At 44.6% G+C, this 21,835-nt stretch overlaps 2 protein-coding genes and 1 long non-coding RNA gene across 9 annotated transcripts in view; 1 reads left to right on the forward strand and 2 right to left on the reverse strand.

The window, feature by feature from the left end:
• The window catches only part of Esyt1 (extended synaptotagmin 1), a 13,724-nt gene extending 12,720 nt beyond the window's left edge, over positions 1 to 1,004 (reverse strand). Inside the window, exon 1 of the mRNA XM_015483234.2 lies at positions 418 to 1,004. Coding sequence (XP_015338720.1) covers positions 418 to 813 — 396 coding nt within the window. The 5' untranslated portion in view covers positions 814 to 1,004. The remainder of the gene's footprint in view (positions 1 to 417) is intronic.
• Positions 1 to 19,699, forward strand: part of LOC125618043 — a 25,618-nt gene extending 5,919 nt beyond the window's left edge. Inside the window, exons 2-3 of the long non-coding RNA XR_007349252.1 lie at positions 15,529 to 15,540; positions 19,689 to 19,699. This is a non-coding gene — a long non-coding RNA (uncharacterized LOC125618043). The remainder of the gene's footprint in view (positions 1 to 15,528; positions 15,541 to 19,688) is intronic.
• Positions 1 to 21,835, reverse strand: part of LOC107140188 (proliferation-associated protein 2G4) — a 49,833-nt gene that overhangs the window by 5,905 nt on the left and 22,093 nt on the right. Inside the window, exons 2-13 of one of the 7 annotated variants that reach the window (XM_048807504.1) lie at positions 21,087 to 21,215; positions 20,689 to 20,794; positions 20,529 to 20,598; positions 20,207 to 20,299; positions 18,393 to 18,456; positions 18,088 to 18,166; positions 17,912 to 17,990; positions 17,692 to 17,825; positions 17,199 to 17,293; positions 16,944 to 17,071; positions 16,762 to 16,815; positions 16,203 to 16,545 (exon numbers count right to left, since the gene is read on the reverse strand). In XM_048807504.1, the coding sequence (XP_048663461.1) occupies positions 16,480 to 16,545; positions 16,762 to 16,815; positions 16,944 to 17,071; positions 17,199 to 17,293; positions 17,692 to 17,825; positions 17,912 to 17,990; positions 18,088 to 18,166; positions 18,393 to 18,456; positions 20,207 to 20,299; positions 20,529 to 20,598; positions 20,689 to 20,794; positions 21,087 to 21,215 (1,097 nt within the window). In that variant the 3' untranslated portion in view covers positions 16,203 to 16,479. The other 6 variants (XM_048807482.1, XM_015483235.2, XM_048807472.1 and 3 more) reach the window with 6 other exon arrangements.

Below are 21,835 nucleotides of genomic sequence, written 5' to 3' on the forward strand. Positions count from 1 at the left end.
GGGAAAACCAAATAAAAAGTCTTGAGGAGACAAGGAAAGGGGAGGGAACCTCTGAGCAGTAATGGGGACCGAAATACCCAGGGGCAGAGTAGCAAGGGCGTCAGGGGTACCAACAACCAGGAGTAGCGTTCAAGATGGCCTGGCTTGGGACCAGATATTGTCTGGCTATTGCCCAAGAGTAGAGGAAGAAGTCCTGATTCTGTGAAAGGACCCGATTCGGGTGTGCGGAAAGGGTGGGTGGGGAGAGTTGGGTAGTCCTTCCAACTGTGGCGAGTCCCAACAGGCAAGCGGCTAGCGGGGCAAGAGGTATAAATCTGGGGCTCACTGTCCCAAGTTGGGGAGCTGACTCTAGGAGTAGGGGCAGAGCTCAAGAACAGATGGGGCTGTGCTGCACAAGGACTGAAGTGGGTAGCTCACCCAGGCAGGTAGCTCTCGATGACTCATATAAAGGGTTTTTGCTGTGAGCCGCTCCTCGTCGTCCAGTAGCTGCCTTGCTGCCCGAAGGCTCTTCTCTTTCTCGTCGCGGACCCGGCGCCAACCCAGGTAGAGGGCAAGGCCGAAGAGTACAAAACCCACGCTGAGCCCCACTGCCCCAGCCAGGTACACGGGTACCAGCACCAACAATCGTCGCCCGAAGGAAGTCAGCACCGCCAGCACCTCACCCGCCGCGCCTGGGCCAGCAGGTGGGACCCCAGAACCTGGGTCCGGCTTAGTGTGAGCAGCAGGGGGCTGGTCAGGGGGCTCTGAGAGAGCAGCGGGCTGGTCCACCAGGTTGGACCTGGGACTAGGGCCCTCTCCAGGAGACCGCTCCATGGTGCCAACTCTGGGAGGACCCTCCCGACGCAGTCACCGGCTAAAGATTTCCTAGTGTTGAGACCAGCTCCCCCCTTGCAAGCAGTGATCCCCAGGTTGGGGGAGGGGACCCAGGCCACGCCCCTATCCCTGACAGTTTGGGTTGGTTCGCGCTGCATTTACCGAGGTGGAGTCAAAAGGTTGAAACTCCGCCCGTCTTCTGCGGGAAAGGGAGCGAGCTTCGGAGAGGCAGGACCTCCCTGATTGGACAAGAGTGTCAAGATAAGCGGTCTGGGATGGCGGGAAAAGGAGGAAAGGGGCTAAAGGACGGCATTCTATTGGCTGTAAAGAGGAGAAGGAGCGGCACACTATTTAAAGCTGGGCGGGACTAAGTGCTCCTCCCACGTGGGATATAGCGCCTGTGGTATGACGTCATGCAGAGCCACAACGCCAATTACTCGGTTTTCGAGAGGAGATGGGTTTGTTAAGTTGAGGGGTTGTGGGTGAGTTAATATTTCCCTCCACCCATTCAGACGGTTGGGCAGGATTTAGTCTGGGATTCTTATATGTTCACTTTTCAACTTTTCCTAGTTTCGATTCTAAACACATTCCTTTATCCTTCAAAAAAAAATTTTTTTTTTCCTGGCTGCCCTTATAAAAAGAAACGAAATGACCCTATTTGGAATGGATATGTTCGACGACGGATCCTGTCTATCCTGTTCCCAGTCCTCTACCTTGTCTGTGCAGTGTAAGGGCTGACTAGAGAAAACTAGAGAATCAGAGTTGAGATAATACAGCCTAGGGAGTGGGGAGTAAAGGAGTAAATAATTGAGGCTTGATTTCCTTTTGAAAATCTCCAAGAGTTGCAAACGCCCGGCAGATCTTTATTATAGATCGAGACCAAATTGGCCCCAAGAAGGGGGGAGGACTCACTGCAGAAATAACTACAAGAAATTCCAAGAATTTCTTGACTTTGAGGAGCTTCTAGGACATTAAAATGAGAAATCGAGATAGTGAGAGGATTCAGTTTCTCATTTTTTCTGAATTAGAAGATTTGGAATATAGTCAGGTGTAGAATTAACATATTCTACATAGTACTGTGTAGGTTTAGGAAGGAAAAAGTTCAAGGTACACTGATGACTATTGTTACCAATTTACTTGCCTTAGAAATATAGTGTTGTCCAGGGACCTAGAAATTAGATTAATTGGAAACTAAGGGAAGGTTTTACCATAAAATGATTACCTCTTAACGACGCACATTTGGTCTTGTGTAATTTAGTCTGATGCAGCAGGGGAACTAGAGTTGTTTATTGGGGAGAGACGAGATCTGCAGCTGGAAAATTTTATCTGGCTCTGCAGGGCATAGATTTCATCAGGCTGTTTCATCAAAGCTACTTAAAGCTTCCCTCCCTTAATCTTTTCTCACTTCCCTTTCTGTACTTCCCTGGGGCTGCCAATATCTAGACTGCTTTACTCTGTGTGCTGAACGGTATAAAGAATAATTTTCTATCTGATGCCCATGTTCTCCATATTCCCAGAGATGAACAGGTAGAAAAGGGAAACAAGCAGCTTGGAGGAGGGAATGTGCTTTGAATTGATGAAGCAGAACTACAGCTAGGAAATGAATAAACCTCCTTAGAAGATGACTCCCTAGAAAATGAAATTTGCTGTTAGGGATGGGATTCCAAAAGCTGGAGAAATGGGCAAGGTGACCTGTGGAAGCTCCTTTCCAAAACTTCTGCCCTTCTTCACTCCATCCAGATTATCAGACCCTCCTACTTAAGACATAACTTCATCCTCAAAAAGGTTTTTGTCCCAACTGGGAACCAGGAACCACCGAATTGGCAGCCAAAATGAAGGTAACAGCACAAACAGGGTGGGTCTCCACCCACTGACAATTCTGCTTCCCAGGTGCCACCTGGTGGTGAAAAGTAGTAAGCGGCTAACAGGAAGGGATGGCCATTTGTTAGAGGAAGTGTCTTACAGGGTGGAGCTTCAGGGAGGGGAGAGATTATCTACACTTCCTGGACTTGAAATCTATAATTGCTTTCTAGGGGAGACAGAGGGTCAGATGTGGTATTCTGGTCTCAGCCCACTCATAAAGATGGGAAAGCAACAGGATGTGAGGATATTTTCTTCTGTATTATTTACTGCCAGGTATTGGTTATCCCATCGTTGGATGGCTCTATCAGAACTCTTTTATAACAAGTCTGGAGTTAAGACTGAATAGATTCTTGACCCCATTACTTACTAGCTGTGGAACCCTGGACAGATTGATCTATCTATCTATCTGTCTAATCTATTTATTTTATTTATGGTATCAGGGTGCTTAAGAGGGTCTTAACCACTGAGCCACATTCCCACCCTTTTTAAATTTTTGAGACAGGGTCTTGTTAAGTTGCTTAGAGCCTTGCTAAGTTGCTGAGGCTGGCTTTGAACTTGCAATCTTTCTGCTTCAGCCTCCTGTCCTCCCAAGCCACTGGGAGGCGTGCACCATTGTACCTGGCCAGATTACTTTTTAAACCTGCTTTCTCCTCTGCAAAATGTAAGGTAATATCATCCACTGGGTCAGTAAATACTTCATGGAAAATGTCTTGCACAGTACCTTGCCTTACATTAAGCACTCAGAAATGCTAGCTGTTATTCTAGAACTCCCTGTTTATTTCCTGTGCAGCAACATAGGACCTTCTTCCTTTTGGCAGCCCTTTAAACATTTGAAGACATCTATTGAATTTCCCCTAAGTCTTCTCTTGCCTTCCCACCCCACTCCCTGCCCAGCTACTACCCCTCTGCCTTGTCAATGTCCCTCTTTAAAATTTATATTAAAGCCGAGAGTGGTGGCACACACCTTGGGAGGCTGACACAGGAGGACTGAAAGTTGAGACCAGACTCAGCAACTAAGTGAGGCTCTAAGCTACTTGGTGAGACCCTGACTCAAAAAATACAAAAAAGGAATGGCTCAGTGGCAAAGCGCCTCTGGGTGCAATTCCCAGGACCAAAAAGAAAAAAAAAAAAAAATCAGAAGAACACACAATAGCTGGGCATGGTGGTGCACACCTATAATCCTAGCAACTCAGGAGGCTGAGGCAGAAGCACAGCAAGTTTGAAGCCAGACCTGTCTTAAAATAAAAAGGGCTAGGGATTTAACTCAGTGGTAAAGCACACCTGGGTTCAAGCTCCAGTACTCCCCCACACCAAAAAAAGAAAAGGAAAAAAAAAAAAAAAAGAAGAAAAATTCACAGTACTTAGAAATAGTTCCATGAAGTCCATGAAGCTGGGCGCAATGTTGCATGCCTACAATTCCAGTGGCTCAGGAGGCTGAGGCAGGAGGATAGTGAGGTTCAAAACCAGCCTCAGCATTGGCAGGACAAGGCGCTAAGCAACTCAGTGAGACCCTCTCTCTAAATAAAATACAAAAATAGGGCTGGGGATGTGGCTCAGTTGTTGAGTGCCCCTGGGTTCAATCCCAAGTACCAAAATAAATAAATAAATAAGGAAACGGTTACATGGTTCCACTTAGGCAGAACACAGAACTACTTTATTTACAACCCACATGACTAAGGCTCAACTATCCTTATGGATCTCCTAAAGATGTACCTAGAACCTAGCATGCTCTTAATATTTATGAATTGACATTATGAGGACTATTAAAAAAAAAGTTATTGTGGGGGAATTAAGCAAGCACTCTGCCAATCTCTGCCAATGAGCTATACTCCCATCCAAGATCTTAATTTTTGTAGCCAACTGGAAGTCCCAGACCCTCAAGTGAATTAAACATTATTATTCAGTCAAGCTCAAGGCTTTATCCTTAAGCCATATTTTGAGGGAAGAAGGGTCCAGTGTTTACTCAGTCCAAATTATGGGCTTTTTCATTATTATTTTATTTATTTATTTTTCAATCCCCAGTAGTACTAGGGATTGAACCTGGAGCCTTGCGCAAGCGTTCAACCACTGAACCATATACCCCCAGCCCTTAAATTATGTTTTTCTAATATTCTTATCAAAGTTGGGGTATTACCTCCACTTTTAAAAAAATAATATAAAACATAGCCACTGGGCATATCACCACAGTCTAGAGATTTCTTGAACATGAATTCTCTAATCATCATTCATTAGCTACTAATGTTCATTACCACTGAATTACATCCCCAGCCCTTTAAAAAACAAAAATTCTAGTTGTAGATGGACACAGTACTTTATTTAGTTATTTTTATGTGGAGCTAAGGATGGAACCCAGAGCCTCGAACATGTGAGGCAATTGCTCTACCACTAAGCCACAACCCCAGCCTCCCCAGCCCTTTTTTTTTTTTTTTTGAGATAGTCTTACTAAATTGCCAGACTGGCCTTGAAGTTGCAGTGTTCCTGCCTCAGTCTCCCAGAAGTAGTTTGGATTACAGATATGTGCCACTATGCCCAGCTCCATAATTTTTTTCTTATTTGCGATGATTCACAAGTGAGAGACAAAAGCCAGCTCCTGACATCTGGTAACTAACCTGATACAGCCAGCCACACTTTGGAATCACTAGGGTTGACCTGGTGCTCACAGCTAAGCCAATGAGTTCTTAGGTTGGATACAATCTCACAAAACACCACATGAGACAAAGTCACTCAGTGACTGTGATGAAGTGAGACCAAAAAGCAAGATCATTTCACAATGTCTTTTAAGCACAAAATGATCAATGTGCAAACCACAAAATAGAAACATCCCCAACTCCCAAATGCAGCCTTAGCTTCATTCTAGTCTGCCCTCTTTCTAATTAATAATCATAGAATGACCCCTGCTTCCTTTGGCAGCACCCACTCCAGAGGATACCCACTTCCTTGAACCTTTCCCAAAATGTGTTCACCAAAGTCCAAGTCCTCTGAGACCTTTCTAACACCCTCTTTGCTGAGACACACCATGATTCCTAGTGGTATAATCAATCTCTCCTTCACTGCAATAAGCATTGAACTGTATTTGGTGTACTACATGTATATTCCTGGTGATCTTTAGCTGGAGTGCATGAATACAAGACATACAATGTCCACAGTTTCCCAAATTCACTTCTTTGGAGATACTTGACAAGAAGGAAATAAGGTTGGGACCTGACTTGAGAATTCATGGTATCTATAATCATATTCCTCTCTAAATATTCATAAATCATCTTTTTTAATAATCCAGAATTGTGCCAGAAGATGAACATTAAACTTATCATGTGTTGTTTCTAAAATTCATAAACAATACTTGCCCACGTTTTTTGTCTTTAGGCCACCCCCCATCTTTATTTTGAGACAGGGTCTCACTATGTTGTCTAGACTAGTCTCCCAACTCCTGGGCTCAAGTGACCCTCCTACCTTAGCCTCCCTAGTAGCTGGGACTACACGCGTGTGCCACTGCTCCCGATTTCATTTTTTTAAGTGACCAGCCTTGATCTAGCCCACCATCTCCAACCCCAGGTGTATAATCTGAGTGATTAACCACACCAGAGCAAAAGGTAGCAGGAGATACAATTAAGGAAGCACATCCAGGACCACTTACTCTACCCCCAATTTTAGAACAGATACCTGAGTTGTTTCCCCTACGGCAGCCATGAGCTAAGGAGGGACTGAAGTTTGGCTACTGGGCCTCTGGACTTAATGACCCTTAAGTGGATTTTAAACCTCTGGTCCTTTATGCAGATAGAAGAAAGAAAGGGATAAACCCTGAGGCTTGTGTCCCCAGAAGAACTCCCTTTTCCCAGCACCTCCCAAGCCTTGAAGGCTTAAGAGACTGGCCACTGAGAAAGGGCTGGGGTAGAAGGGACAGTAAATGCCATCAACAACTAAGAGAGGTAACTGCCACCTGCCTTGCTCTTTGAATAAGGGAAGGATTTGTCAACTACATAACACCTCATCCCCATTTCTCAGCACATACACCCTCTTTAGTACTTGCCCCCCTAAATGACCCTAGGAGCCCTGGTTACTAAGGCAACCTGGGAACAGCACATGCAGACAGAGATCAGAAACAGATGGGACTATTTTTAAACTAGACTAGGTGGCTCCAATGCTTTTCCCCACAAAGTGCTTTCCTCAAAGCCCCATTTGGTCTTGTTCTGCATACCTACCCTTTGCTGATTTTCATCCAACTTACCCAAGCTTTGTGAGGGTGGGGTCCTTACCCCATTTTGGCATGAGACCTACTTTATGCTCCCTTCTTCCAGAAAATTTCTAAGCAAGTTTTCACTGCCTCCATTTGTTAAAAATAATTGCTCTTTTATTTCTTTGGAAAGTAGTGGGCCCTGCCCTACAGATTTCCAGGCCAAGCTAGGTATGTGAAGGCTCCCCTAGTCTTTGAGCTGGAATACTATGGTCCCGATCTTTTCAGGGGCCCAGCAGTAGTTCCTGTATTATCTAACCCAACTGGGCCCCAAATCGTCTCCTATGAGGCCTTCTCTCCTGGCCATCCACTTCCCAATTCTTTCCTGGCTCTCCCTCTGTGTGGGGATTTTTTTTCTTCCAAAACCAGTGCTAGGACCTGTGCTGTTCACAAGAGGACAAAATCAAGGATGTCCCCAACTTCTGTAAGAGGACATATCCCTTCACTTAGTCAGTCCTTCCTCTCACTGGTTTCAGTCTGCATTCCTATGAAAGCCCCGACTTGATTGAGGCCTGAATAAAGGACAAGAAGACCCCCTTAAAAGGGTGGTGACAGAACACACCAACCCAACCCCACCTCAGGAAATGCTCCTCAGAAGCATACTCCTTATAGTCTCTTGTCCTAGTCCTTGAGTGAGCCCTTCAGACAGGGCCTGGGAGGGCTAGGGGGGTAGGTAAGGACCCCTCAAACCCAGCCCTGAGAGGCTATACCAGGGGAGTATCCATTAGCCCCATCAATGTGGCATGGCTGTGATGCGCATGCTCTGGGAAGCAATGGGGTAAGTCACCATGGGAGTGGTGGTGTGGCTCATTGTGATTCCTGCCAAGGGTTGGGCCATCGATACAGCCACAGGAGCCACAGGAGCCACAGATACAGCCACAGGAGCCATGGAGACAGGTGGTGGTGCCATTCCCTGGGCGATTGTTTGAGCCAGAGCAGCTGACAGTGGTGTGATCTCTGGGTTCAAGTGTGGGGGTGGGGGTGGTGGAGCAGCAGGAGGTGCAGCATTAGTTGGGGGAGCAGCTGGAGCTCCAGTGGGGGCCACCAGTTCTTGCTGGGACACAGGACGAGGCTGTAGAGCCTGGCTGCTGAGAGTAGTGTGAGTCTGGGCAATGCCATGATTAAAAGTGGCAACAGTGCCCACAGTGGGGGCCAGAGTTTGCTCAGTTGCTGGTGCAGTAGAACTCAAGGTCATGACCTTGGCTTGATTGCGGAACTGGGCATTTTGTTCCAGAAGTACCTCATTAGTAGCCAACAGGTTGCTGACCTGCTTCTTTAGCTCTTCTACACGCTTCCTGAGCATAGCATTTTCCTCCTCTAGCAGTCTGCATTCTACTCCTCGGGGTGGAGCCAAACTATATTCATATGATTCAAAATGGGGGCCATCAGGAGGGCAGCATCCACCTCTCCGGCGCTTGGGCCCTGGCTCATGGTCCTCAAAGCCCCTGTCAGGTAGGTCATAGATATCATAGAGATCATGGCGTCGTCCTGGGGGCACTGAGCCTGTTGAGCCTCCACCACCAGTACCTCCTCCACCCCGAGCATCAAACTCAAAATCCCTTTGCAGGTGACGGAACTTGCACTTGGCTCCTCTCTGACAGTCACCCTTGAGAAAGTCACGGCAGATAGGAACCTCCTCCTTGCCATTTGGTAGGTCAGCTGGTGAAAGCCCCAGGCCAGCAGCTACTTTCTGCCTCAGCCGAGGTGGAAGCTCTCCTGTCTTCTTATAGCCATCCTCATCCTCCTTGGAACCATGAATGAAACGGCAGTTTGGGCGGCTACACTCTTTGTTCTGGAAGTCATGGCAGAAGATGAATTCATTTTTGCTTACCCCCAAGTTGGATACCTCACTCATGTCTGGGTGGCGATATCGACAACGCTTTCCTCTCTTGCACACATTCCTCAGGAAGTCTCTACAGATGGCATCTGAGCTGGCCCCACCAGTGCCTGCTGCTGCTCCAGTGGCCTCCTCACTGCTACCACCTCCAGGGCCTCCACCGCTGCTGCCGGTACCGTTGGTATAGCTGTCCCGGTCAGGCATTCTGGCCCCCTCCAACTCAGGGCCTTCCTCCTTCTCTTGCCACTCTTGGTGACTGCTAAAAAAAGAGAATTGTATTATATAGGAGTCCTTCAGAGATCCCACTTGTCCTGACTATAGAGCAGACAGTCCAGTAGGGCAATGGCTTTGTAGATGGTACATGTAAAGAACGAGAATTCTGGCTGGACTGGTTGATTTGCCAGAAGTCCTGCCCAGGCTGTTGTGCACCTGGTCTTGGTCAGAATGATTCACACTTGCCTGGCTAACAGAGGAGGGAGTTGAGATGAAGCCACCTCATCTCACTAATGGTGATAGGTCAGGGGTAGTGGCAGAGGGAGAGCATAGTGTGGATTTTATCTTCCCTTCTGGGCTGACCTTATTAAAGTTGTGGAAGTGAAATTAAAACTGCTATTGGTTTCTGAATAGGTTGGGAGGAGACCGGGAATAGTGCCCAAGCTGGGCTGCTTAGCTGCTAGGACTTGTGGAGACGGGACACTGGTAATAAAACGTCTCAACTCTTTTCCATGAAATCTTAGGGGAAGGCTCTGAATGCATCGTATCTCTAGAACCCAAGAAATCCTGGGTAAAGGGATTGATGTCACCAGCTTGAGGGTAGTCCCTAAACCTACCAATTTTTTTTTTTTTTTTTTTAATTTATTTTTTAGTTTTCTGCGGACACAACATCTTTGTTTGTATGTGGTGCTGAGGATCGAACCCGGGCCGCACACATGCCAGGCGAGTGCGCTACCGCTTGAGCCACATACCCAGCCCCCCTACCAATTTTTAATATCCTTTTGTAGTCTACTATCATTCTCAATTCCAGGAAAATCAGCTTCCTCCACTTTAGGGGAGGAGTTCTAAGCTGGAATCTCCACTTCTGGACCCCCTAAACATTGGTAAGGTCAAGATAGGAAAGAGTTAATGTTACAGGAACAAGTGACCTTTCTTTTTCTATTCCCCACCCACCTTTTACCTCTCCATGAAAAGATCCCACAGACATCAAACCACACCATCCCTTACCCCATAAAGATCCTTTTATTTATAGACTCTATAAAAGCTTTTTAAGTCTCCTATTTCCCAAGAGAGCTCTGGAATGTCAGTCCACTGCCCTAGTTATAGCCCTCCCCTCTCTCCACCCCCAAGAAGACAGGGAGTCCCTGCCACCACGTGTCTTAACTTCCTAAACCTTTCCTAGGCAGTGTTCAGGCTCCCTCTGCTGTTCAAATAGGAAAATTTCATATTATTTCCCCTTAAACTTAGGGGAATCTCTTCTGATATCTCTGGACAGTCTACTGACCTATCTTGGTGTTTATATCTTCCTAAATAACCGACCAGGTCAGAGGCCAGAGTTACACAAGAATCTATATTAAAAAAAAAAAAAAAAAAGATCCTCTTCCTTCAAATGGAGGTAGCCCTAAAATAATACAAATGATAAAAGATACAAACTTACTGAAAGGAAAATGACCAAATGATCCATGTGTTGCAAATACCACCAGACAGATAACTTGGTATGATACTCCACCCCACCAAACTCTCCCAGAATTGATACCTGAGGTAGCTCAGGTGAAGTCCGGGGCTCCTGTGGGTCTCCACCTCCACATCACTGCTGGGTTCTGAACAGAAAAAAAATAGACACGTGGGTGGGAGAAAGAGTAAGAGTGGAGGACCAAGAGGTGGTTGTCAACCAGAAAGAACTCTGAAAACAGTAAAAGCACTGGAAACTTAAGAATTTCCTTAGGGTTCAAACTGAACTTCACCTGTCAAAGGGAGAAGTCGCCAGTAAGAGGAGTAAGAAATAGAACTGATTCAGAAAACCTGAAAGGATGGACTGAAAAACCTGTCCTTCAGTGAACCAAAGGGTGAGGGGGAGCCCTGACTCAAGATGAAGGAGGACATAGGGACCAAAGCCCTGCTTAGGACTGGAGTTACGAACGCTAAATGGCAGCAACTGACAGTGCAGCGGGAAGGCAGATTAGACTTGGGGGCGGTGATTATGACGCTTCCAAGCACCCTAGAGTTTGCGAAAAGTCTAGGAGTTTCCCCGCAGCAAGTCTTCTAGGTTGGTAGGTTCCATGTAGCGCTGCGCTCACTCAGCAGAGGACCAGGTGAATAGGGCATTAAGGAAACACAAAGTAAAGCGGGGAAAGGGAGCCCTAGATGACATCAAGCTGAGATGGGCAGGGCTGTGACGTCACGGAGCTGGCGTTTGCTCGCTAAGCGGGGTCAGTCAGAAAAGGGGGTCTTCCTGGGGTGTGAGGAAGAGCCAGCTCCATTCTGAGGGGCTTGTGAGGCCCGGCAGAGCCCAGTCGCTGGGCCGGCCGACTCCTCCCCTCCGGGCGCGGCCTCCACCTAAGTCTCCCGCCTCCCTCACCTGCCGCCGCCGCCGTAGTTGCTGCTGCCGCCTGCCGGTCCTCTAGCTTCGACAAAGAGCCGCCCACCCTGTCGCTCTTCCGCTTCCTGCGGAAGAAGTGACGCTCTAGTCACCAGACCCGGAACTACACTCTATAGTGCGCGGAGTAGTTCAGAGAAGCGACACAGGAAGTTCCCAGCAAGCTTTGCGTGTTGCCATGGCAACCCGTTTTAACACCACAGTGAAGTACTCCTCAAGCACAATTCCGCAAGCGTACGTCCCAGGCCAAGTAGGGGTGATGCCGGAATTTTCCCAAAACCTGCCCGCGAACCTCAAAAAGGTTTCAAGCGCACACAACACCCTCCTCAGCTCCATCCATATGTAGACCACATCATACACCCCAGGCTTTGGCTTTATGTTTCTTAGCATTCTCCACAGCAAAGGCAGGGAACCGGTACAAACTATGACAGAATGCCCACCCAAAGGAATCGAAATAAACACGGAAAAAACGATTTGAATTCTTCAGCTAAAACAGAAGGGATGATTTATTGTACACGCGTTACACTGGCCACAACTGAGAAACGAGTTAGTCCAGAATGCCAAAGGTCCCGGGCAAAGGACCAACAGGGGATGTTAAAAGCAAGGTGGGTCTTCTCTCAGTGGTGATCTTGACGATGAGGTGGCGATGTAAGTTCTTAAATCCACCGAGACAAAATGTGGACAGTAGGAGGCAGCCCAACTTGTACCAACGTCCCCGGCCCCTGGCACTCCTTTGGCCTCCACGGTGCACAAGCTAGTTTACTTGGACCTCTGCCTCATCTTTCTTCTTTTGCGCTTCAGCCTGAAAAGGAGACACAAGAATACATCTGCCCACACACACACAGTTGTTTTTCCTTCCCACATTACCAACTGTCCTGTGTTCAGTCCCTGGTTTGCCAAGGCAATGCTCTGTAACATTTTTCTCCTACAGTTTTCTTCAAGTTTTACATTTAAACCAAATGTTCCTAGGCGACTTTTTTCAAGGTGAATCCCCTACCATCCTCACCCTGGGCCGATTATGTTAACATACCTGCGCATTCGCTTCTTCCTCCACTAGAAATCAATCACAAGAGACATAAGGGGGGGAAAAAAAGAGAATGTCTTATTAAAAGGTTTAAGTAAGGCTTTTAGTCCACTATTTAGAATCGGATAGGTTCCTCACCAAATATTAAAGCCTGGTCACAACAATCACATCAGTATTAGACACATTTACATTCGCATGAAGCTCCAATTCTGCGTTTGTCTACACTTGCCCTACCCAGGACTTCGCTGTCTTCTGCTTCTCCTCCAAACTATGCTACCTTCTCCCACCATTTCTTGGGCACTTTTGAGAACCCAGCAATTGGAAACTATGGCGGACTTTCCTTGCCAACTCCTACCTCCCCAAGTTCCCTGGTAGGGACCGCTCACCTTGGCTCTCATGGCGCAGAGGTTTCTACAGGGAAAGAGAAAAAGGCTAGAGTTAGTTTGCTGTGATGATGGTAAATATAGAGCTCAGATGTTAACGGATTGTACGCGGAGTCCGGACAGACATCACTAACACTCACCCGAGAAGATGGCGCTAAGGCCGAGAGAGCGCCAAAGTTCCGCTTGCAGCTATTTAATGGAACGATCGTAGTCGTCACTTCCGCCGGCCGGCCCTGCCCCTAGAGGTGGGGCTGCCCAATGAAAGCAATAATGGCTTTCTTCCGCCCTCAGTTAAGTGATCCAACGGTTCTCTTGGGTAGCAGAGTGTTTTGAATGGGAGTTCCCAGTTTCCCCCTCCCCAGCCATTTTTGAGGACTTCGTATTATTTCAGCGTGGACATCTATTTCCAATACAGGACCGAGACATGCAGACGGGAAAAAGATAATGGCTTCCGCCTTCCCTCATTGCTTCTTGGGAGTTGCAGTATCTTAGCGAAGTCCTCCATTTTATTATGGATTGGTGGGGGCTGTACAAAAAATTCTGATGTATTTTACTGGTTTGTTTTATTTTCTAAGGTAATTTGCTGCAGGGAAATTTGATATAGGAGCTTGCAGGTTCTTAAGAACATGGAAGGATGTAAAGTGGGGAGTCAGGAGGCTAAAAAGAGACCCTTATCACTCACTGTTTGAGATACGTCAACTTTTTTCTACAACTTTTTTCAACAATAATGAAATGGCTGAGTGTGGTCTTTCCCCCACAAAGCCTGAGATAGAATGTCACTAGAGACTCCTGGTCACAATTGTTGCATAATTTGTACAGAGAACTGTTAGGGTTGTTTTTAATTTTTGAGATTGGGGATTGAACTGAAGGACACTCTACAACTGAGTTACATCCCCCAGCCCTTTTTATTTTTTATTTTGAGACGGTTCAAATTGCCATGGATCCTCAAATTTGCAGTCCTCCTGCCTTAGCCTCCGGAGTCGCTGAATTACAGACTAGGGAATGCAAGATTAGCTAACATCTTTAGGGAAAATATGACATTTGATGTTAAAGAACCTTAATCTTATGGTATAGTCAGGTGAGATACACTGAAAACAACCTCAAAGATTTGGATACAGAGTAATTAAGGATAAAAAAGAACCCTTAGCCAAACAAGGCATTTTACCACTTAAAATAGTTAAGATTTTTGTGTCTATAATTCCTTCTTCTTTTGAGCGGTTTCCCAAGGTTTTTAAAACTAAGGGTTCTTGTTCCACATGTTTAGGTAGTTCTAGAATTGTCACAAAAAAAAAAATAATGAAACTTTTAAAAATAAAATAAAAACCCTAGCAATTATATCAGATCCACCAGGATTGCCAACTAGTCTATAAACTCTGAGGGGAAATGTCACTTTTTTTGCCCGTTCTTCCTCTGGGGATTGAACCCAGGGGCATTCTGCCACCAAATCACACCCCTCACCCAGCTCTATTTTATTTATTTATTTAGTGGTGTTGGGGATTGAACCCAGGCAGGGCCTTGTGCTTGTAAGGCAAGCACTCCACCAACTAAGCTATATCCCCAGCCCTTATTTATTTATTTATTTAGAGACAGATCTTCCTAATTGCTTACAGCCTCTTAAATTCAAGGCTGGCCTTGAATTTGCAATCCTGCCTCAGCCTGCTGGGTTATAGGTGTATACCACCATGCCTGGCCCTTTTTAAAAATTTGAGACAGGGTCTCACTAAATTGACTGCCTTGAACTCAAATCCTCATGCTTCTGTCTCCCAAGTGGCTGGGACTGCAGGTCATGTACCTCCATCCCTGGCTTTTAACTACTTTTTAAAACATTTATCACAGCAAAACTAAAAGTAGAGAGATTTCCCAAAATGGCACAAACCTGTAATCCCAACTACTCAAGAGGCTTAGATGAATCACAAGCTTGAGGCCAGCCTGGGCCATTTAGCAAGATCCTGTCTCAAAAAAATAAGAGCTAGGGTATAACTCGGTGGTATAATGCCCCTATGTCCCATCCCCAGTACCTCAAAAAATTTATTTCCTCCACATATTCCCTGCCCTCACAGTCAGAGTCACCCTCCTTAACAATATCCCCAGTGATATGTTACAACTGACAATCCACATTCACACCAACACCCAAAGAACCACTACTTCAGACTAGTAGGGTTCACTTTTGGTGATGTATGAGTTTAGACAAATACTTACAGTATTGTTTTGGTTTTGGTACTAAGAACTGAACTCAGAGGCAGTTAACCACTGAGGCACACTCCAGCCATCTTTATATTTTGTTTAAAGACAGGGTCTCAGTTTCTTAGAGCCTGGCTAAATTGGTGAGGCTGGCATTGAACTTGCAGATGATCCTCCTGCCTGGGTTTCCTGAGCTGCTGGGATTACAGGAGAGTGCCACCATGCCTAGCCAATTGTTTTTTGTAGTATACATTAATTGTCCCTAGTCCTGAACAAATGACAGCAATGAAGGATGCTTCTGCTTCAGAAAATCAAATCACAACCAAAATGCCAGATTAGTTATCTTCAAAGAATCTAGGATTCATGTAAACCCACCATCCCCAATCAATCCTTGTTTCAGAATGGTACAGTGCAGCATTATAGAATTTCAAGTTAATCATCACTGCCTGGACTTATATTCTTCCTACCTTTGTTAAAATAAGAGTAACATACAAAGGCACAATATTATGAGCAAATCCAAATTTATTTTAATGCTATATCATCTTCAATGTGTTTAAAAACCTCATAAGTTAGTGGGAGCCCTGATTCCCTGGGACAGCATGCCAGAGGTACTGAAATGTCATCTTTCTCTATAAACCCCCAGCAATTCATCCAATCCAGGTCCATAGCTTCAGAAAGCCAGGAGTTCTCTCTTCAGTCTACTCCTCTGGTTCCAGGTATTTCTTTCAGGGGAGGGAGGTCAAAATATTTCAAACAGGGAATAAAACCACAGTTGAACTTCCAGCTTAGGTTTTTTTGTAAATGGAGGAGCAAGGAAGGCCCCACTGACTCCAGAGAAAAGGACAGGTGAGATGGTTTATTTCTTTACAGTTTTGTCAAGGATGGGGGTGGGGGGGTGAGCCTGAAGAACAAAAACAACTAAAAAGATTTACAAATGGGAATCCATTTGATAGATGAGAATTTCTTCAGAAATGGAGACTTCAACTCCTAAACATGGGAAGGGCCTGACTAGACAACCTGGATCAGATGAGGAATCTGCTACATATGAATAAAAAACAATCTGAAGAACAGCTCCTCTTAATTTTGAGAGCATAAAATACTTGGGGAGAGTGAGAAATCAGACAGAAAAACCCAAGATGGATAAGAAAATGTTGACATCAGAGTGGTATAAAATATTTCAGCTGAGTTTTTAGTGGTGGTGGCTAATTTAGCCTCCTCCCTGTTCACAAACCTTGATTAAGCATAGTAGAAAAGGCTAGAAAGAGGGCTTGAAGACGATGGATTTTGACTCCTGATTTTATTATTCAATTTCTTTCTTTCTTTTTTTTTCAATTTAAAGTAGTCTTCGGTGGCTGGGAAGCCTGGCCTCCCAAAACCAGAGTCAGTTGGAGCTGGTTGTTGTTGGAAGGGGGTGGGCAGGGGGACTGGGATGAGGGCAGGGAGACCCTGCTCTGCTGGCGGTCCTGGGTGGAGAAGATGAACTGCACTTCACAGAGCCTGGGGTGTAGTGGGAAGGGGATGAGGCTGGAGCAGCAAGATGGGGATATGGGACCCACCTCAGTCCCCAGCTTCATTCTCTTCTAATGTTTCCCCACTGGTGGCATTTTCTGCAGTCTTGGAGGCCTACATTTCAAGAAAAGGAGAAGAAGGCACATCAGTTTCTAAATACTTCAGGAATAGTGTCTGGGGGGACCAAAACTAAAAATATCTTGATCCTCTCCATCAAGGCTAAGAGGAGTAATATCAGGATATGCAGAAATCTATACTCCACCAAGACACAGGAAGGTAGAATAAAGAGTACTCAGGTTCCCCTGCCAGAAGAGGACGATCAGAACACACCTTCTTTTTCTTTTTTTTCTGGGTTTTCCGACTTGCAGAACTCTGCAGGAGGGCCTAAAAAACAGAACAAAGGCGGCAACAATTTTTGAGGAAACAGCGTTATTGCTAGCACTGCAGCACTTCTCAAGGGTTTCATCACAGGACATGTGCCACATGTTCATCACTCTCCATTCCACACTAACCTTAAGCTCTGCATCCTGGACCTCCATCTCAGACTTATAGAGGTCAGGCTCAAAGGGACCACTGGTTATCCGCATGGGGCCATTGGGCATGAGCAGAACTGTAAATTTAAACTGGGCAACAAATTCACCTATGAGGAAAATGAAGATTATTTCGATAAAACATTCCTTTGTCAATCTAGCTCTTTTGTGAAGCTATGGGAAAAGGATGCCATATAATCAGGGGCTCCAAAGTGAAAATCTCATCTCAGAACTCACCCTCCTTCTCATAGAGAACATTAAATGGTTGCAGCAGCTCATGTTTGGCACATTCCACCACACCCATCCGAGCCTTCTTCTCATCTTCAAATGCTCTGGGTAGGGATAAATGGAATTCAGAGATTTCCTTGACTCCCCACCAAAAGATGGCTTACTTTTTTTTTGGTGGTGGTGGTGCTGGGGATTACACACAGGGCCTCACATGTATTAGGCAAGTGCTCTACCATTGAGTTATACCCCTAGCCCCATTTTGCTCATGTTTTTGGATCACGCCTACCCTCAGGCAGAAATCATGTTTAGGATTGCTCTTTTATATTACCTTCAATGAGGAGACAGGGAGAGAGTGGAAGGGAGGGAGCTAGTGTATGCATGCACCAGCTACAAGTCTGGGCAGGAGGGAAGAGGAAGGGAAGGATGTAGGAGGGAAAAGCGTTCCTGAGTACAGGTTCTGAGTCAGAATGGTTTCAAGTCCTGTTTTTACTAAAAGCAGTACCTTAAAGTAAATGGCATGGCATCAAAACGCCTTTCCACCTCACTGAAAAAGGCACGTGAAGTTTTCATTTTCAGGCCATACTGTTTAGAAGGGTCTCGTTTGTAAATGGTGGTTCTCTGTCCCGCATCCTTGGCCTAAAAGAGTTAAGTCAGGTCACACTTATCTGGTGAACATACCCTCAGCCAGCCATCCCTTCTGCTAACTCTGCTGCTCTCCTCACCTTGCCCTCTCCTGAGCTGACGAGAACATCCACAGCATATACTTCATGTACCTCAAATTCGGCCTTTTCATGGTCCTTCCTAAAATGAATAGAGAAAACGTGAACCATTGAGAAGAATAAGTAGCTTAGTGACTACTCCGGTATGGTAGACAGTGAAGAGTGGGGTTGGTACCTACTTCTGTTGGTCTGTGGGATTCTGAATGATGGTTTTCTCTCCATCGATGACATGCTGCTTCAACTGGTGTGACAGCATACCTGTGGACAGGACAAGGCCCGTGGTACCAGCTATCCAGAATCAAAAAGGATTCCAAATCCACCCATTTTTGACAGTGTAAACAATGTGCCTGGTTATGGAAAGAGGGCACTGAGGTTTCTGGCTTAGACTGAGCTAAAGCCAGGATGGATCCTTAAGAGAGCAAAATCCCTAAGTCTGCTAAACCACTCATTCTTAGACCCTCAACCCTGTTATCTGAGGTCTCACCTTCTATTGGCGTGCAATTAAATGAATGGGCAACTTTGTTCCAGGCTTCTGTCACTTGTGTGTTCTAGAAGTACAAGATCAAATAAAAGGTGAGATATCAGGGGCTAATAAGTTCTCTATCATAAGAACAAGAAGCATAAAAGTTGGAATTCTAATATCCTTCAAGTGCCAACAATTCTCATTCATTGGTTTTTCATTTCATCATCCCTAGGCTAAAAATCTTATATTTACATATTATTCTATGAAACACTTTCACAAAGATGATCTAATGAGAACAATTCTCAAAGGGGAAAAGGACAGAACTATATCTATACAGAAGATGAGGAAACTGAGGCTTAGAAAGACTGACTGACTTGCCCAAGGTTAAACAAGGAAGAACCTTCCTTAACAGGAAGAACCTGATCATAAACCTGGGTTTTTCTGTTGTGAAGTCCAGTTTTTATTCCTTTATGTCAGTCATTTTATCCGTTGAAAGGGGACAGCAAGACCTTTTTTCTTCTTTACCTCTTTCACATGTGATCTGATCCTCACCTAAGCTACTAATTTAGACCCCCCCAAATTCATTCTCACAACTCTGCAAACAAGGCAAAATTTTATTTTTCCCATTTCACAGATGAGTTCAAGAATTGAGTTCAAGATTATTTTAATCAATAAGAGTTGATGATAGGGTAAAGAACCCATCTGATTTCAGTTAACAGCAGCCACAATACCACCTTCCTATGAAAATATATCACATATATAAATATATAAAATAAAACTAACACCTAATTCAGGAGTTTACTATACATGTAGCAGAGTTTAAAGGGTTCTATAACAACTCTAAAGTTAGATATCATTATAAGGAAATTAAACAGTAGGAAAAAATGCAATTAAACGAGGATGAAGTACAAATTAATTAAAAATGCGAGGAAAAAAAAGTACAAAGAAAGAAATTTTTAAAAGATAATGCTGGCGGGGCTGGGGATGTGGCTCAAGCTGTAGCGCGCTCGCCTGGCATGGGTGCGGCCGGGGTTCGATCCTCAGCACCACATACAAAGAAAGATGTTGTGTGTGCCAAAAACTAAAATGTAAATAAAATATTAAAAAAAAAAGATAATGCTGGGGCAGGAGTAGCAGCTCAGTGATAGAGTGCTTACATAGCATGTGTAAAGTACTGGATTGGATGCCCAATACCAAAAAAAAAAGGGGGGGGGGGCACCAATGCTTTTAAGTATTAAATGGGTCTCTGGAAATATCTCTATTGATAACCTGTTTAATTCTTTTAGTTCATGAGAACTGAGGATCAAGAGTTCAAAGCCAGCCACAGCAAAAGCGAGGTGCTAAGCAACTCAGTAAGACCCTGTCTTTAAATAAAAATACAAAATAGGGCTGGGGATGTGGATCAGTGGTTGAGTGAACTTAAAGTGCAGAACAAATTTTGTCCTCTCTTTGACATCAGTGTATTGGTACTATTGTCTCTTTCCTATTATTTTTATGACTTTTATAAGCTTTTAAGTTGGGGTTTTAAAAAATTTGTTTTACTGTTAGCTCATATTTTTGAGAAAGATGCACATATAAACAAGAAAGGACCACTATAGGCTGGCTCCATATATCCATATATGGGCTCATATATCCCCAGATACTGTCTGTGATAGGTACTCATAGTTAAACTGCTGTTTAGTATCAAGCACTTTAGTTACTGCCTCTCCTCTTTAAGAAATTCCATTTCAAGATACAATTAAAAAAAAAAAAGATACAATTCCACACATAGTAGCTATAGATGTCTAATGCATCTTTGGTTCCATCAAGGTTTGAGTTAAGAGAAAACACCTTACCTGGTTTCCAGGTTTGACCAGGCGCAGGGCAGCTTCAGCACAAAGGTGAGCTGCCTTAATGACATCTGCTTTCCGTCCTGTTACTTGGGTCCCCTGTAGATAAGGAAATATAAACAGTGATTTCCTGAAAAGCTTGCTAATGCAGCTGGCTATTTAGCTAATATATTTCTGTACTTATATACAAGGCCAACCAATAAACATGTGAAAAAAACCCTTTTTCTAGGCACTGTCAAAATTGATGTACTAGAAGATGGGGATAAAAGGCAAATGATAATACATCTCCCCACCAAGACTGAGTAGAGTTCAAGAACAGGGCACCTACCTCAGCTACACCAACCACAAAAGTATGAGCCACATTAGCAATGAAGCCATCCACATGGACCCCAAGGTCACTGAAAGGCAAGAGCAGAGCACTGCATTGGAACTGGCACTATGTAAATGCTCAGGAAAAAAACAAATACTCTAGAATGGTTTAACCTTACATTTTTACCAAGTCACCTTCCTTGAGAATATAGTCCTGGTCACTCTTCAAAGGGGAGAAGTGACATACACAGTTATTTACCGAAATGCTGGTAGGAAAGGCAATACCTGTAAAAAGAATCACCAGCCTTACTATCTTGCTCTCTCTCCAGAGCCCTGTTGCCCTTTAGAAAAATGAAAAGTTCTTTGTTTTTTAGTTTTTTTTCCAGGGACTTGCTTAAGCTCAGTAAGTTTGGATTGGGTAGGAAACGCTATCCTACCTGGCACTCCAAATTTTCAAATACCTCAAACATAGCTGGGGTGGGGATCACACAATTACAATGGATAAAACAAAAACAGAGGACCAAATAAGGGTCAAACTTGGTAAATTAGGGAGGGAATCTTTTTTTTTTTTCCTTACCTTTCTTCATTTCCTTTTCTTTCTTAAAGATTTTCCCTGTTTCTTCCATAATCATGTCATCGCCTTTCTCACACAGGCTCAGTACCGACACACCTGAACTGGATGCTTCCACCAAAGATCGAAGTACCCCTGGGGACACAATACCACCATCTCAGCTGTGCATATATTTATTATCTAGTTACCACGCAAGTTGGACTCAAAAATTTTAATACTCCCTAGTGTCACTGTCCTGACGTTGAAGGAGAAAACAATTCTTGACTTTTGGAATCTACTTACAATCTCTAATTTCTATCTTCTTTTCCTAAAAATAGAAAAACCCAACACTCCTTTTTCTCCCTCACATTATGTGACAACTGGGTATATGTAATCTGTCTCCTTAGGCAAGGCCTCAAACTTTCCAAAGATCCCTTTGTGTGTTAAGATAGAATTATGAAGTTCAGCAGGCTCTTGCCAAGGTACCCCACATACATGCCAAGCAGATTAGAAGAAATTTATAGGCATCAGAGACAATGGGAAGGTAGACAGAATTGCTGACTCGAAGCTGATGCACTGTTAAATGTTACCTTCTTCTCTCCTCGTCACTCTAATTAGGTGTTAGTAATCGCAATTATATGTAGACTTTTTCTTCATAAATAAGTATATAAGCCAAGGGGACTTAATCTAAGGATCCTGAGCTCCAGGGGGGCTCGTGGGCTATAACTTTCAGCAGATCTCAAAGAGGTATGAGATCTCAATTTCAAAATTGGTAC

The sequence above is a fragment of the Marmota marmota genome, unplaced genomic scaffold, assembly GCF_001458135.2.
Source record: "Marmota marmota marmota unplaced genomic scaffold, marMar, whole genome shotgun sequence".
NCBI classification, from domain to species: domain Eukaryota; kingdom Metazoa; phylum Chordata; class Mammalia; order Rodentia; family Sciuridae; genus Marmota; species Marmota marmota.